General features: G+C 46.7%; 1 protein-coding gene across 1 annotated transcript in view; it reads right to left on the bottom strand.

Moving 5' to 3' along the window:
* CNKSR3 (CNKSR family member 3) overlaps positions 1 to 17,959 on the bottom strand; it is an 88,224-nt gene that overhangs the window by 33,169 nt on the left and 37,096 nt on the right. Inside the window, exon 2 of the mRNA XM_037520632.2 lies at positions 3,625 to 3,788. Coding sequence (XP_037376529.1) covers positions 3,625 to 3,788 — 164 coding nt within the window. The remainder of the gene's footprint in view (positions 1 to 3,624; positions 3,789 to 17,959) is intronic.

Below are 17,959 nucleotides of genomic sequence, written 5' to 3'. Positions count from 1 at the left end.
TGGATTTTCATCATGGCTTTTTAAATTCAGAATCAAAGACTCCCAAGTGCATGGAGAAAGGCCACAAGACACAGCTTGTTTGGAAGGACTTGGGACTCTGATTAAAGGGGAAATGTCCCCTCAGTTAACCAATTACTCGGCCTGCCAACTCACATCCAGAGTTTTGATCTAAAAAGCAGGAAAGTCAGCTTTCTACAGCCAATGTCACCATAAATTACGGGAAACTTTTATTACTATACAGAACATTTACCCCTTAAACTCAAAGAAGATTAAATATATTTTAGTGTTGCAATAAGTTTAAAGCCTGAATCTTTTACAAGAAGTCTACCACTTTTTTTACTGATTAAAATAAACAGGGAGTGTAGCTGCTTAACCATTTTTCATACAGACCCAATTAGATTTATTTTTCCCCAAAACAGATCACGTGACTGGGAGGGTGAATAGATGCTGCTATAATAGAATATGATTTTGGAAAGAAGGCACAGAGTTGGGAAGGAAAATTCCTTTTCCTTCCACCCCATTCCGCAATGAGAAGAGAACAAGAAACTGATTATATTAGCTCAAAAGAAGCTCTACTACAGCAACATAATCAGGAAAGGATTATTGACTGAAGTGCCCACAATGAAAGACAGAAAATGAGTGAGTTCTCAGACAGAACAGAAGAAAAGGAAAGTAGCAGAGGCCTCCACTTGTGGTGCTTTAGATTATATACATTTTACCAGAGTACAAAATGTACACAACTCTCTACCTTCCTCTCCCATTTTACTACTGGCCCATGATCCAACAGACCTGATCAAGGTGTGTCAGAGGGACACAATCAAAGTCACCCCCTGCCTGACTTGGGTCAAATAAGTCACAGCCTAAGAAATATACTTCACACTTTTCCCTCATCAGCAGATCAAGTCAAACACAAATTGCCAGCAGAGTCCTCTTCCTGCATGTTTCCCCCCATAAAAAAAGAGCCATATTTTGAATGATTTTCCATGGATCAGTAATCTCAGGGGTACAGAGTATGCATAAACAGGGGTACAGACACTGCAATTATGTCGCTTAATGCACCTTCAGGGGCCCATTCTGACTGTCTACTTTCTGAGCCTACTTCCACCTTTAATACACAGGGGACTTGAGCCTGGTTGACTTGGCACAGTATCTGGTTACAATTACACTTTGTTGCTCTCATCACACCCTGGAGACCAATGCTATTCACACAACTTTCTGTTCTCTATCTGCTGGTCCTATGGCCCCAAGCCACAGCGGCTATGGAGCAATTGAAACACAGCTAGCAGAGCTAAGGAAGTGTATTTTATTTCATTTTAATTTTCAATAGTCACATGTGGCAATAGCTATTCTACTGGACAGAGCAGCTCTGGAGTCTGTCCCAGAGCTGCACCAGAGAAAGCAAAATGGGGCTCACACTCCGAATGCAATCCTGGGGAGATATGCACATCACAGGAGCCCACTCCAGCCCGCCAAGATCAGTGTTCACAAAAGACTCTCCATCCACCACCAGGCACTGGTGGCGCCTACCTGCTCACCGGTTTTGAAATCACAGTCAGTAGCTGTTCTTGTCTTTAGGAAACCTCCTAGTGTTTTTGTCTTGGCCTCCCTCTTCCTTACTTGTGATTCTATTCATTTCCTGTCCATCATAAAGTCAACATCCACTAAACTCAAGTTTACATAAAAACCCGCTTCATAACACCAGAGCCAACTGAAAATACAAATTCACTCCTCAGGGGATGGATTGTTCAAGGCAAAGAATTACTACCCATTTGTAAATACAAAGATCTATTTGGTGTAAATGCACTAAATAGACAATTCATATAGGCATTACAGGAAGAATATTTTAACAGGAGATTAGATCAAGATGAAAGATACTCTACTAGAACTCTCTTACACCCTCCTCAACCCAGTACAGTCATGTTCAGTTGTGAACCCTCCTGGGACCCTGTCAAATGCATTCCCCGGCACCTCACTGCACACAGCACATCCAGAATGAGTCTGAGGTCAAAACTTTGGCTACAAAGGAAATTAGAAGGAAATCATAGGAGATAAAACACAGCCTCAGGTTCTGGCATTTGTCCAGCTTTGTTCTCTTTAGGCTAAGATGTGAAGAGAAGGGGGAAGGGCTGGGAAAGCCAAAAGGCAGCTGCTAAGTGTGGTTTCCCACCTGATGTGCACAAGGTGTTCTAGTCTGCTCTCTGCCCCGGCTCCTTTTGTGACTCTCAAAGTAAATCAAAGACCTAAGGATCGCCACAAAGTGAAAGAGAGAATCCAAATGAGCAGAAGTAACCAAGAAGCGACTTTTCCAGAAAGGCTAATGAAAATAGACTTAAACATAATTTACCTGATGAGACACATAAAATGTTAACAATGAACAGCAGGAGTCTCAGGCAGAGCCCAACACTTGCACATTAACACAGGGCCACCCCCGAATCACCGTGCAGATGGGGAAAACAGACACGCCACCTCCCTGGGGGTGAGCGCTCGCAGCAAAGCCAGGAGCCGAAAGCAAGAAGCCTGCCTCCCGGGCCAGCGCTCATCCCACTTGGCCACCGAGTCTCCCCGATGGCAGCTCATTTATCAACCACAAATAATTTCCCCATTACTTTCCTAAACAAGAGCAGCACATCCCAGAGCAGAGGACAAGGCTGTGTCCATTTTAAGAAGAAGAACACACACCGCCCGGCAAGTGTTATATAATCAACGGAACGCAGACCAGTAATGGCAAAATAATAGTGAGCACATTCTTTCCCACCATTCTCGGTGATGTAATTGTATATACCCCCGGCTCAGGTTCCCGGCATGACTAAGCCAGGCTGCAACCGCCGAGTCTGTCTGCATCCTGACAGTTAAGGAAACTGCATCCTCAGGATGGCACCGTGTCGCGCAGACGTGGGCCCCAGCCTATGCCAAGCAGTTGGTAATCCCAGCACCCTTGCAGGCCTTCAGCCCTAAAGAGCTCCCCACCCAGCCACAGGTGTCCCCGAGCCTCAGAAGCTGGCAGGATTTAACTCCCATTCAAGCCAAAGCTCAGGCATCTGCAAAATGTACATTCACATTTTTCCCAACTAGCGAACATTCCATGGGTTGATTGTCTCAAGCACGGTTATTGAAGCATCACCTAGAACTGTAAAACTCAAAATGCTTTTAATAGTAATGAAAACAGAACTGAAAATAAAAGCATTTCCCTTCGATTTAGAAAATGACATTTTTACTCGTTCCCATATTTTTATTTTTTAGAGGAGATAAGAAAACAGAACTAACACACACTTTTCTATAAAAGACAAACTTTTTTTCTAAAGGGTAAAGTAAATATTTTAGGATGTGGAAGAATACAGGGTCCCTGCCACAACTACTCAGCTCTACCCGCGGTGGTGAGGATAACCACAGACCATATGCAAATGAACGGGCAGGACTGTGTTCCAATAAAACTTTATTTACACAAATAGACACTGGGTGAGCTGTAGCTCCCAGGCCAGAGTCTGCCCACTCATTCTAGAAAATGCCTTGTTCCAGTTCATGCTTCACTTTAATGGGTCATTAAGAAAATGGCAACACGCTAAACAGCAATGAGGACTGAGGAGAGCAGGGTTCCCAGCACAGACGGCCTTTTCCTGAACTAACCAGTGCACAGAGAAGGTCCACAGCCTCCAACACGAGCTCCTGGTGCCCGATCCGGGTGACACCCAGCTCCTCGAGATCCTGGTGGGAAATCTGCAGCAGCTGTTCTCCGTTTATCTTCTCCCGCTCGAACTTGTGGACATACTGCTGCAGGCAATCATCCAGCCCTACCAAAAAAGCAAAAAAGGCCATTATTGTCATTTCGTTTCCCTGACCCAAAGAACTGCCCAGTGTCAGTCAATCTCAGGAATCACCAAATATGCTCCCGCCTCGGATTAACGTTGTGAACACATTATATCAACATGTCATGAACGCCTTGCGGTTTGTCCTCAATTTCTCTCTTTTTTATCAAATTTATCTGTGATCAAGCTTTCATTTTTTTATTTTATTTATTTTTTACATCATTTTTCATTTTTGCACAATGTATGCATTTTCGTCAATTTCTCATCTCAAACAGATTTTAAATGCACAGCTTAAAATTTTCAGATGTGGGCCTCCCTGGTGGCACAAGGGGTTAAGCACAGCACTGTGAAGCTCTCCTCAGCCTCTGCAGCTCGAGTTCTATCCCCAACCAGCCAGGGAGCTACCCACATGGCGCAGCAGACCTCTCCTGCCTCGCCCGCTGCTCCCCTCAGCAGTGTATTTCAGTGGATCTGCCTGTTCTGTTCCCCACTCTGTCTCTGGTGAATCCTCTCACCCCCCGCACCTCTGGCCTGTACCCCAGTTCTCGCATGCATAAATAAATAAATCTTTAAAAAAAAATTCAGATGGATCCAGAACAATTTTAGGATGGCTACCTTCCTGTTCTCTTTCAATTGAAAGAACAAACACTGAATCCCCACTGACTTGACACCCTAGTGATCACACTCAACACGGGTTTGTCTGCTTGTGAAGTGACTCTTCCTTTGGGACACCAGCCCTCTCCCAGTGGGGGTGGGGAAAGAAGAGGTTGTGGGGGGAAAAAGGATGTCTCCATAATATCCTATGTGCTCCTAAATCTAACCCCACCGAAAAATACTTTACTTCCACCCCTAGATTTTTTCACTGAAATTGAAAGAAGTCTTTTCTGAGCTTAAGCTTTCTTATGCTGCATTTCCGGCCCTTGCAAAAAATAAAAGTTCTGATGAATATAGAAACCAACAAAGAAGGTACCAACAGCAGAACCAGAGAAAGGCCATGTAAAATGGGTTAGCTTATGGGAATTTTTCCAGGTCAAACCTTACTGCCAACAGAGTTGTATTCTAAGACTCTTATATAATGATTAAATTAGGTGAGCCAAATAGAACTCTGGACTCTTTATTCCGGCACAGAGATGCTCCGGTCAACTTGTTTTCATGGTTTTACTGTAATAAAATTTTACCCTGAATGAACTGATCTATTCAAGCCTTATAATAAAAGCCACCTTCCTGTTTTAAAGGTTTTTATAAATTCAATCCTAACACAAAGGATGAAAACTCAATTAAATTAGAACAAAGTATATGGCAGGCAGGCTGCTGTCCAGTACACACACACACACACACACACGCTTCGTCTGCCCCTTTACAAAAGCTCTGTTGTGTGGATGGTCTGAGGAAAGTGGCCACAAGGACAGCATTGCTTTTGGCAATAAGTCAAGTCCGGGATCTTAAAATCTGACCTCCTGGACCAAAGGACAGTTCTGTCCCACAAACGTTCACCATTTGCCTCCTGATAAGATCCAGAAAGGAAGAATTTGCTGATAACCACTGAGGCTACCAAGTGACAGGCAGAGGCAGTGTGGAGAACGTGGACTTACAGTAACCAACTGGACCCAGCCCAGACCCAGTCTGAAGACACTCGTGTCTAGCAGAGGGGGGCTCCGTCCCAGAGCAGGCAGGACCCCACGTCAGCCAGCTCTACCCTGAGAGCCCCAAGCCACTCCAGCCTCTGCATGTGGGACTTGGCAGGAGGGGAGGCCAGCCATTCAGCAGGTGCTGAGACCCATGTCCCACCTGGGCCGAAGGGACAGCTCAGCCAGATCACCCAGTTGGTCTGCAGTGGGGCAGCACCCGCCTACAGAGGACAGCAGTGACCAGGCCCAGGGCCAGGAGCCGCTAACCACCCCTTACACTTTGTAGATGGAACCATGGACAGGCTCGGGGTGGGCAAGTGACCTGCCACAGTCCAGAGCTGGCATGATGCCAAGAAGGATTTTTATAGGCATTATCTTCAAGTTGACACTGAAGGAAGAGTTGGAATGCAAAGCAAGGTCTGTTGGACACAAGCTCTGTTGTACAACACAGCTGCTGAAACAGAACCACAGAAACACAGAGGTTCTTAGAAGGCACTCCAGGCCTCCTGGAGCTCAGAACACTGCAGGGGATGGACAAAGGACTAATTGTGGATTGTACCCACAGACTTCACCAGGTCTAAGCCAGTTCACAACCAACAGCCTACATTCCTCTTCAGCAGCCCTCTTCCCTTGCCCACCTTTAGGCATCAAAAAGGATTTTTGTCTTAATGTGTCATCAAAGTTTAGGTCAACTAAATTGTACATTTCAACCTTGTGATGACTGGATTGCTCTCCCCGAGATTCCTAAGTTGAAGTCATAACCCCAGAAGCTCAGGGCATGACTGTATTTGGAGAGATATCTGTCTTTCAAGAGGTGACGGAGTTCAAATGAGGCCATGGGATGAGTCCTAACCCAGCAGAACTAGCTCCTTTTAAGAGAAGATACACAGAAAGGCCAGGAGAAGATGCAGGGAGAAAGTGGTTATCTACCCATGGGGAGAAACCAACTCCACGCTAAACAAGGACCAGGAGAATTCACATTCACACTGATGTGTCCCACACATCCATCACTCAACGTACAGGCTCAAGGTGGGCGAGTCGTCACAGTTTCCACGTGCAGGATAAATCAGTCCATTCAACTTTCAGGACACCTTGCACAAAGTATTAAACGTCATCCCTGAATAAGAGGTAGCCATAAAGATGGAGCCAGATTTCCCTTTCATTAACTGTGAAAAGATTCACTGGAAAGACAGGATTTCAGAAGTAACTTCAGAGAAATAAGGAAATGTTTGGGGCACAGAAAAGGATGAGAGGGAAGGTCCAGTAAGGGTTAGAAAGGATGAAGGTTATAAATAATCCAAGGTTGAGAACCTGAAGAAAACATCTTCCTGGGCCTCCCCGGTGGCTCAGCGGGTTGAGCGCAGCGCTGTGAAGCTGTCTGCAGCCTTTGCAGCACCGGTTCGATTCCCGGCCAGCCAGGGAGACTCCCACACGATGCGGCAAACCTCTCCTGTCTTGCCCGCTGCTCCCCTCAGCAGTGTATTTCGTCAGTCTGCCTGTTCTGCTCCCTGCTCTGTCTCTGGTGAATCTTCTCACCCTCCCGCACCTCTGGCTTGTACCCCAGCTCTTGTATAAATCAATAAATAATTTAAAAAAAAAGAAAAAAAAGAAAACTTCTTCCTGAAAAGGGGCCCAGAATCATCCTAGGCTCCTGATGGAGTATGACTGACTAACCATGAATCATCACAAGAGCCTTGAGAGGTAGGAGAATTATGAATTAAATGATCCCGCTGTTATCGACCTAAAGTGCAGAAACTAGAGCACCTTCAAGACCTTCCCCTCAAGGGACACACACTCGAAGACTACATTAGGCTTGAAAGAGTAATGCCCCTTTATTATTCCAAAACATCATGGCCTATTGTTCAGGTACTCTATTGTATAGAATACAATTGAACATTTATAAACAGCTAAATTAAACTATCGTGTGAACCTGCCACCCCCAAAGGAGGGGAAAATCCCTTTTTAAATTCACTGGTTAGATTTTGCAGCAAACCACACACTTTTACCCATTTGTCAAATATACTTATTCGCCAGTTCTTTGCCTCAAGGAACTTAGAAAAAGACTAGCAGCTCTGAGCAAAATAACCCAATACAAGGAGATCAGACACAAATCATTTACACAAATTAGACATATAATTCAACGTGAAAGAATCATGAGGGTAAAAGCAGAAACATGCCCCCAGAACGGAAGCCACAGTTTGAGATAACCCAGACGTTCTCCATTGTCAGGAAAGCTGGCTGTCCACTCTCCTAACCTTCCACGGACATCCCAAGTGCAAAAAGAGAAGCAAGAACTCTCGCCCCAGATGGGGAAAGGCATGGGAAGGGCTTAAGGGCCTGAGCTCCAACCCCAGCCCCATGTATGGTTAACACAGTGCCCAGTGCCAGGTGCTCAGTTCCCTCATTTGCAAAACAGGAGTATAATAATAATACCGACTACATAAATCTGTAATGAAAACCCAATGTTAAATAAAGAGCTTAAAATGCCGTGAAACACAGTAAATATTCCAGGTATTTTGTTAAATAAAAAGTTACGATTTATTCAGGTTCTCAAAGCTCCAATTATACAAAGTAAAAACTCAGACACACACAAGGACTCTCAAAAGCTTAGGGAGCCCCCTTTATAACAAAGTGAATTGGACATAAAACATACTCTCAATAGCCAATGTTATTATCTCCCCCAGAAAATATCCCCAAATTTGGGAGCCTGCATAGTCATCAATTCTACCTAAAACTAGTTGAGAACTGACATGAGAACAGAAGCACCGTGAAAGCAGAGGCTTCCTTTTGTTTACTGTTGATGCCCAGCACCCAGAGCATTGCTGCGACTCAACAGTATTTGTGAAGTAAAGAAATGAATTCTTCACATAAAGATTAATGTAACACCAATGCACATGTCACCCGATTTTGTTCCAAGCAAGTGAGTGACTCATGATAATGAAGGAACTGATTGTGGTATCAGTTACAAGTATTTTCTGCTACACGTTTCAGTGTTTCAAGATTAAAGGAGGTCATGTGTACATCACAAGAGAGATAGCACAGACAAAACAAAGCTCCAGTCTTTCACAAGACATTTGCCCTGTGCTAAGAATTCATTTTTAGTAATTAATCTCTGCAAAAAGTGGAAAGGATTGTATATCCCAAGATTAATAATTTGGAGTAAATAATACAAAGATCTAGAACTGTTCCCTTTTCTTGATGGGACTGACTAGCTATGTTAGGGCAGGTGAGACCCACTGGAAAGAACTTCACATCACTGTGTTTTCGGCCTGTGGGTCCAGGTTGGCAAAATTTCTAATTCTGGGGCCTCACTCGTGGCCTAGGGGTTGAGTCTCAGCACTATCATTACTATGGCCTGAGTTCAATCCTCAGTCAGAGAGCTGACCCACATGGCGCAGCAGACCTCTCCTGTCTGCCTGCTGCTCCCCTCAGCAGGATATTTCAGTAGATCCACCTGTTCTGCTCCCCACTCTGTCTCTGGTGAATCCTCTCACCCCCCACACCTCTAGCCTGCACCCAAGTTCTCCTACACACAAAAAAGAAATCTCTAATTTGGCAAATACAGTGAACCCGGAGCAGATCTCACAGCACCTTACCTGGAACACTTCTGATCATTAAGGCGTGTTTTAAACAAAGACTTTTGGTATTCTTAAAGAAATGTTTTAACTCAGAATCAGTTTAGCCAGAGCTTGTCAGTTCACATTTCATTCAGGACTTTTAAGGGCCCTGAGCAACAAGCGACACAAGCAGGATTTGCGTGTTCTGTGTCCCTTGACTAGGAAAACCAAACACAGATCACACAACTTCAATTTAATCCAAATTTATGAAAGTGTTTAATACAATCCAAATTGATGGAGCAATAACCATATGCAAGGGACAGACCTCTCTGTGAAGAAGATGGCCTGGAAGATGGTCAGTGCTTGGTCACCTAAGCCAGAGAAAGCAGGCCAGGCAACGCGGCACTCCTGCGTTACTTCCAATATTCCCAGAACTTCCTACGCTTTCCAAAACATTAAATGACAAAGACCAAAGATCAAAGACCTTCAGCCTTCCCAACCTGCTAATACTTCAGATCCAAGATATTTTAACATCTCCCAAACTTACCAAAAATAAAAAACGAGGTTTCCAGCCAAAGTTCAATATGTTTTGGCTACTACCTGGACACAGCATGACGAACGGGCAAAGCAGACGGGCAGAGAAATGGCAGGTAGTGCAAGGAAGCCACCAACTACCTCCCTGTGGAATGACTTTCTCCTGTCATCTTGCTTTATTGACATCTGTAGTCCTTAATTTTATTTTATTTTTTTAAAGATTTATTTATTTATGATACAAGAACCGGGGTACAGGCCAGAAGTGTGGGGGGTGAAAGGATTCACCAGAGACAGAGTGGGGAACAGAACAAGCAGACTGACCAAAGTACACTGCTGAGGGGAGAAGCGGGCGAGTTAGGAGACGTCTGCTGTACCCTGTGGGTAGCTCCCTGGCCGGGGATCAAACTTGTGCTGTAGTGGCTAGGGATAGCTTCACAGGTTGCATCTTAACCCCTTGCTCCACCAGGGAGGCCCTATAATCCTTAATTTTAAAGCTAGTGATAAAACTGGTTTAAGTCCAGCTGTCTCAATTCAGGCAATGACACAATGATCTCACAGGATATTTACTTTTATTATTTAGCTTTGCAGTTTGGAAGGGTTGAGAATTCTTTTTGCCTGGTTGGAAAGGTCCCTGGATGACCTTTCCTAATGAGTCAAAGCTACAACCAATGCCTCTGGGAAACAGGGGGAGAAGGGAGGCCCAAGGGTCAACTGTCAGAGGCTAAAAGGCCAAGACTAAAGGGCCACATCACTCAATGTGTCGAGGCCCCTTTGGAAGCAAGTTATTCCTCGGGAAATGTGAGGACGCCATTTCTCCACAACCTCATCCTTTTTCCTCCCCACCGGAACATCCCACATCTTCTCTCATGAGAGAAGCTATAGCCACAAGCTCCTTCGTTAGCTCAGAATCTACCCTTTTCCCCGTGCGGATCTTAAGAGGACAAGGAATAGCATGAAACACAACGTGAACTCTACACTGATGACAAAACAAGTACGGGGTAACCATCAAAAATAGTAGAGCTAGGCCTCCCCCGGTGGCACAGCGGTTGAGCGCTGGGCTCCGTAGCTGTCTGCGCCCAGCCACCGGGCGAGGGTCCCACATGGCGCACAGACCTCTCCTGCTGCGCCTGCTGCTCCCCTCAGCGGTGTATTTCATCAGTCTGCCTGTTCTGGTCCCTGCTCTGGCTCTGGTGAATTCTCTCAGCCTCCCGCGCTTCTGACTATACCCAGTGCTTGTATAAATAAATAAATAAATCTTTAAAAAAAAAATAGTAGAGCTGATGTGTAAATCAATGCGGTTAACTACATGAAAAAGGCATCACAACCTGTAACCTAATGAAGAATCACATGTAAATATGTATTTGTCTTGTGATTTTTTAAAATACTTTTTAATCTTTATCTTAACCTTTGGAAATATCTACTTCTTATGTAGGTTTTATTATATACATTCTAGCTCAGTAGAATGTGTCTATTACTTACAGATAAATGTCTATCTATTGTCAGCGTGTGTGTCCACAAATCATTTACTTACGGAAAAGCATGATCAAAAATCTAGAGCGTCCAGACGTATGTACGATGACAGCCATCAGGTTCTGCTCTGTCACCTAAAACTCAACACTGGCCAAACTGAACTCCTCCTTATCATCAAGCTTGCCTGAGCCCGGCTCCAAGAGTCGCCCAAGCCAAAAGCTGATTGGTCCCCTCCTCCTCCACTTTGTTCATCCCCAAGTCTGTCAGGTCTTCTTCCAGGTCTCTACATTTCCTCTTTTTTAAAAAAAGATTTATGTATTTATGCACACAAGAACTGGGGTACAAAAAAAAGGAAAAAAATGAACTGGGGTACAGGCCAGAGGTGTGGGGCATGAGAGGACTCACCAGAGACAGAGTGGGGAGCAGAACAGGCAGACTGACTGAAATACACTGCTGAGGGGAGCAGCGGGCGAGTCAGGATAGGTCTGCTGTGCCATGTGGGTAGCTCCCTGGCCAGCTGGGGATCGAACTCGTGCTGCAGAGACTGTGGATAGCTTCGCAGTGCTGTACTTAACCCCTTGTGCCACCAGGGAGGCCCCACACTGGCCTATTTAGTCCTGGTTCTCAATCCAGTGTGGATGAATCAAGCTGGGGAAGCTCTGATTTCCCCAGTCACCCTTCTATGCTTCTGGCTAAATCCAATTTGAAGAAAGGATGCCACAGCTAAACCCAATGTCAAAACGGGGATGAGAAGACTCTCCTGGCTTTCTCCAGGTCTAAAGTCCGCTTCTACATAATCTGGGCTACCACAGGTTACCTGGACTTACAACGGAAAAGGATGAAGAGGGAAATTAACTGCCCAGAAACTTAAATCCCAAACATCCTCAGAGCTAAAATGATCAGTAAGTGAATAAACAGTCTTGAGAAAGAGACTGTCTGGTTTTCCATCCAGGTCTGAGTTGAATGTGAAGTCTGTTGCGACGGGGCTGCTGCCTTCAAGCAGAGACCACATAAAACGCCAGCACAACCGAAGATACGGCAATGAGGACCTGGATGTATGTCCAGTGAAGAACCAGCAAATCTCATGTGCAAGATTTATGGAATGGAGCAACTGGTTCTGAGAAGGGACCACTGCTGGCTGTTTTTAGGCACCAAGCTGAAAGGTCACTGCAATGCTGAAGACAAAAATCAAAGTTTATGCTTTAAACCTTTGGGGATAATTGTCCACACATCACTTCGGAAGAGCGACCAAAGCAGCAACGACAGAGCGAGCAGAGGGCATGGGTATTTTCGTTTCTAAAGCAAAGGGAACTTGTTGGTCATCAAGATCTTCTTGGACTGTCACTCCAATTAACCAAGAGATGTATCCAAGAAACAAACACCCTTTGGGTTTGCCTATGTAAGGAGATGATCTATCACTTAAGCAGAACTGGAAAATAGCAAACAAATCAATGAGTGCCAGGAAATTTAAGAAGCAAAAATAGAAGTACCTCGGTTCAGGATTCAAGTTACCCAGAAAACAATCAGATGAACTGCCCCATTTGTGGTTTCTGAACGGGTACACCATGCATCCCGCCGGCAGTGTGAACCAGACAACTGGCTTCCAAGATGGTGGCTTCACCACCTGGCCCCAGCTCCAGCAGGTTATGTGCAATATGGGATGCAGTAAAGGGAGGCCACACCATCATGCCCCCAGCACCCCCAGATGCTGAACAAAGCCAGGCCACAAGGGGATTTGTGCCCAGAGTGGGAGCTGGGGAAAGGACATAGTATAATCTGAAGATAGTGATAATCCAGAGATCCTAATGTATATCACTCAAATCACTAAAAAAGAACTAACATGCAAATCACAAGCAGCGGACAAGGGAACTGGAATTCTGAAGCCCCTTTTTCGCTCGGCTGGGGATGATCAGAATCATCAGATTCTCAACCAGATGATCAGAATCTGGAAAAAATAACTGCCCTCAATGATCAGCTTTGCGTCCACTTCCCTGGATCCCAATCTCACCCCAAAAATGTATGGGAACATGAAGCGGGGGCTGCCGGGAAGAACCTCAACCTTAGCTTCTCTGTCTGAGGTTGTGTACAGATACATGACAGCAGAGGTCAAACAAAAAAATGCTGAACAAGTTTCCAGATTCTTAAAACAAAAACAAATTTGTGGACATGAACACAAAGCATTGTGTCGCTCAGAAAAGTGACACATTCCAAGGCTGGTCATTGTAATTCAGTAACCAAACTATTGTATCCAATTCTGTAAGGTCAGGACCCAAGGGGGGGAGGGGAAGAAAGGAGAAAAGAATGGACTTCATCCAGCAACTCGTACTTGGCAAGCCTGATTTTGCCAAAACTACATAAATTCGATTTGGTCTAGAAGTTAAACATTGGCTACAGCAAGTGTTAAAGGCACACTTCACTGAACAAGGGAGCATTAACCAGTTCCTGCACTCCAGGCAAGTTCAAGTGGACAGCACCGTGGAGAATGAGCTCAGCACTGGACTTCAAGGTGACCAGGGCTGTGAGACAGGGAGCTTCGGTTACATTCGCATACTGCCCAGTGGAAATTTCCACATGCCCATCACCTCCGCTCCCTGGGCCCATCAGGATTTCCGTGGAAAAACTGCCACGTGTCTGACCCTTCACCCGCACCACTGCCCTCCTTCCAAAATGCACAGTGTAAACAGCAGCCCGGTGTATTACACTGAGCCCCAAGTTAATGGGGCGCCCACTGCGGTTCACAAAGCAGTTTCGAGGAAAGTGATGCTTCCCCAATCCCCACGGTGGCCCCGGGGGGGATGCCAGCCAGGTGGTGGTTATTCCCATTTGACTGGCAAGGCCGCCCAGGCCCGGGGTGCCTGCCCCAGGACATCATGCCTGAGAGAGGCAAAGCTGAGGCAGGACCCAGACCGCCACTGGGCACCCAAATCCTTGCGGGGTGGAGGGTCCAATGAGGCAATAAAGAAAGGAACAGATGGAAAAGTGGCTTCTTAGTAAGTACACGGACCCTCAGGTGTGGTTCCAGGACCGTGCTGAGCATCGTGGACACGGGACAGATGCGGCCGAGATGCAGGATCAAAGGGCTGTAAACGAAGCCACAAAGGGCCATTAGGCCCATTTCACAGACCAGGAGACAGCAAGGCGGGGGGCGAGGACCATGGACTGTGCGGGCCCCGCCCCATGACTTCCGAGCTGTGGGACTTCGGGGAAGTGACTTAGCCTCTCTGTGCCTCCATTTTTTTTAATCTACAATATGCAGAGGATAAAAGCACCGAGGCTGTGAGATTTTCTCAATGACTAAAGATGTTCAAATTTGAGAGTTTCTTTTTTCTTACATCAGTATTCATGACAGGACACAGTAGGGGCCATGGAAGTGCCAGTAAAAATTAAAATAAATAAACGAACCTGGGGCTCAGGGAGTCTGTTTGCTTTATTTTTGTCAAACAGTAATTTTATTCTTTTAATCGTGGTAACACCAGAATCCCCCCACCAGGGATGGCCACTGGAGGGTGCTGCCACCAGATCACCCCTAGACCCCACCCTAGTCCACTGCTCTCCGTCCCTCCCCATGGGCGCCCTCTCCCCAGCCGAGCGAAAGGTGCTTCAGACTCCCAGGTCCCTTGTCCGCTGCTGGTCAGCCCTCAAGTTCTTGCTCAACCTGGTCGCTGCACTCACAGGCTGACATTCACCAGCCAGGAGACCCTCCTGGGGGCCGTGACATCGGGACTTTGCACACTTGCATTAACTCACTATCCGCCATCTGCTTCCCGCACCTCTGAAGCACAGAGCTGGAAGCCACGCCTTGTGCACCACCTGCACAACGCTGGTCGGATGAAAGAGAGAAGAGAAGGCAGGCCCAGCTGAGGCAGAGACCACAGCGGAGGGGTGTGTGTCTATGAGGCTTGACAGCCCCGAACCTGTCACTTCTCGTGAACCTGTCCACGCCCCTGCTCCCCTTTCACGAGCCCCCTGTGCCCAGAGCTGCGGACATTCTCAATGAGGAACTGGAAAGAGACACCCCCGCCCTAGAAGCTTCCTGTGAGATGGGGGAAGAACTTGCAGGTTCTCAAGACAAAATTCCCACAGGCGTGCCATAAACTGGCTTGATGGACTGTCAGTCTCCCGAGGGCTTAACGCTCTCTCCCTGCCCTCCAGAAAAGCCAGTGTGACTCCACCCTGGGGACCAGCAGAAATGCCCCCACGTCCTGTGCGTCCTGTGCTCCTTGAGTGACTCTGATCACACAGACCCTGCCCCGGGAAAGTCGCCTTTGCTCTGTGCGGGCAGCGTATGTGGGCCTGAGGCTCTCATTTCTGCCTGACAGGTGAGCTTGGCAGGCGTGCAGAGGCGGAAAGCCGATCCCTGGCTCCTGCACCGCGATTTTTCCAGGATTCTGACATCTGAGGGCGCCGAGGCACCCCTGGCTATACAGCACACTGCAGAGAGTGTGTGTTTCACAACTTAAAGGTTTGTGGCACCCCCCTCCCCGGTCCAGCAATTTTCCCAACAGCGTGTGCGCCCTTCCACGGCCACGTGGAATGAAGGTGTGCACATGGTTTCCTAGAACGCTGCTGCACATCCCTGATGGCAGGACGGTGTAAACAGAACGTTCACGGGCCCCATGAACCCTTCGCGTGGAAACGCCCGACCTGTCCTCCCAGACACTGCCCACCCACCTCCCCCCAAAAAACACGCTCGTTTTCACTGCCATCACCCCATCTTTCCACTTTCCTGTTTCCTGTTGGGGAACGCACGTTCACGTGACACTCGCTTTATGGCAGAGGTTTGCAACCAAACCCATAATATCCCCCGGAGCGCCTGGCCCTCTCCTCACCACTGCCAGCCAACCCCCGCTGACAGGAAGGTCAAGAGCGCCCAAGTCACAGCCAGGCCCCATGCACAAGGCAGGTCACGCACTGTCTGGACACAGTGACTGACATGTAAAAAGGCAGTTGCTTTCAAAGTTGACTAATAAAGACAAGATCAGACAGGCCCAATGGAGAGATTTCTTCCGGATGTTATTGACTGAGAAAAACCAGATGAGAAAATGTGTATGATGTGATCTTGTTTTGTTTAAAAAAAAAATGGAAGAAAGTCATGGATAATGCATATGTGGATATTATTAAATGAGTGTAATAAAATTGGGGGGGAGATTAATCGGGACCAGTAGAATTTAAAAGCATTATTTTACTCCCCGTTTTTGTCTTGTACTTAACAGAATGAGGGGTAAGAACGGAGGGGGCCCCGCATCCTGAAATACGGAGGCAGGTGCTTTCAGGGGGGGACAGGGACAGCAGAGCAGATGGCTACTCTGTTTCCACTGAGAGCCCCAAAGAATCTTGACGGTCATTGCCAAGTTCACGCTGAAAAGAAACAACAGCTACTGAACCCTTGGCGTGGAAACTCCCAACCTGTCCTCCCAGACACCACCCTCCCACCCCCACAGAAAAATGCACTGGCTTTCACTGCCATCACCCCATCTTTCCACTTTCCTGTTTCTTGTTGGGGAAAGCATGGCACCTCCAAAACAAAACAAAAGCTTCCTAAAAGAATGACACCATCTTAGACCTATTTTCTTAGCAGCACCTGGACACGGCTCGACAGCACTCGTGGGGGGCGATGGGGCTTGGAAATGCCTCAGGAGTTCTCAGGAAATACCCACTGTGCAGGTGGGCCTGAAGACCAGCCTCCTCCTCTTGTGTCCAGTCACCTAAGCAAAAACTACAGGTCAGAGTCCCAAGACGGACCCTCCCGAGGCTCTCTCCTTCATGGAAAGTCTCACATCTGGGGGGATAGATTTCTGCTGCAGTGAGATTTATTATTATATTTGCTATTTATTTGCATATAGTAACTGTAAGTGGGGGGGGTATACATAAACACAGGCATATGCATATTACCAAAAGGTAGAGCACGACAGGTGTGTGCACCAGAGAGGACCAGAGCAACTCCTGGTCTCGGAGTCTGACCCTCTACGGAGCAGAGGAAATGCAGGGGTACACATGACACGAGGTGCTCATTTTCCAAGAACCGTCTTCTGCCACAGCTCTACCTGGGTTTCTCGGGTCGTCTGGTCTCAGCTCCAACATCATCTCCCACAGGGTCGCTCTCTGACCCTCCAGTCCAAAAAAGTCCATCCACATGTCCAGTTCCTCCCATCACAACATCCCTTCCATCACGAAGCCTTTTTATTTTCTTAACACATCATGATTAGGAATAACCTTGACTGTACCGGTCACCATTTCCTGTCTGTCTCTTGCCTCTGAAACGCTGCACCCTAGGAGTTAGGGTCCTGACATACCATAGCACGTGCCTTTGCAAGTGTACAGTTCAGTAGCCTTTAGCAGAGTCACGAGGTTGTGCAGCCACTATCCAATTTGAGAAAATTCCCACCACCCCCAACAGAAACCCCACTCCCACCAGCAGTCACCTCTCCACCCAAGCCCGTAATCACTCATCTATCTCTATGGTTTTGCCTTCCTGGGCATTTTCTATGAATGGAATCACATAACACGTCACCTTGTGAGTTTGGCTTATTTCACTTCGCAGTGTTTTTGAGGCCTATCCATGGGGTAGCCTCTGCCAGTGCTTCACTCCTTTTTATAGCTAGCATTACAGTGTACGGATATGCCGAGTGTTTAAGCCATTCCTCATGAGCTGATGAAATTCAGGCGGTTTCTATTTTCGGGCTCTTGTGAATAATGTGCTATGGGCATTTGGGGACAGGTTTTTAGATGACATAAGTTTTCATTTCTCCTGGATAAGGCCTAGGAGTAAATGGTCGAATGTTCTGAAGAGCTGCCAACCACTTCCCAAAGGGGCTGCATGGACGAGGCTTCCATTTTCTCTAAAGTGTCACCAACACTTGTTATTATCCATCTTTTTGATTATCACCGCCCTAGAGGGTGTGCAGTACTATCTAATTGCGTTATAAGATTTTAACATAGGTCCTCTGAGATTAAAAAAAAAAAAAAA

The sequence above is a fragment of the Talpa occidentalis genome, unplaced genomic scaffold, assembly GCF_014898055.3.
Source record: "Talpa occidentalis isolate TD23 unplaced genomic scaffold, MPIMG_talOcc4v2.1 talOcc4.2, whole genome shotgun sequence".
Taxonomy (NCBI): domain Eukaryota; kingdom Metazoa; phylum Chordata; class Mammalia; order Eulipotyphla; family Talpidae; genus Talpa; species Talpa occidentalis.
This window is presented reverse-complemented; position numbering and strand designations above follow the sequence as displayed.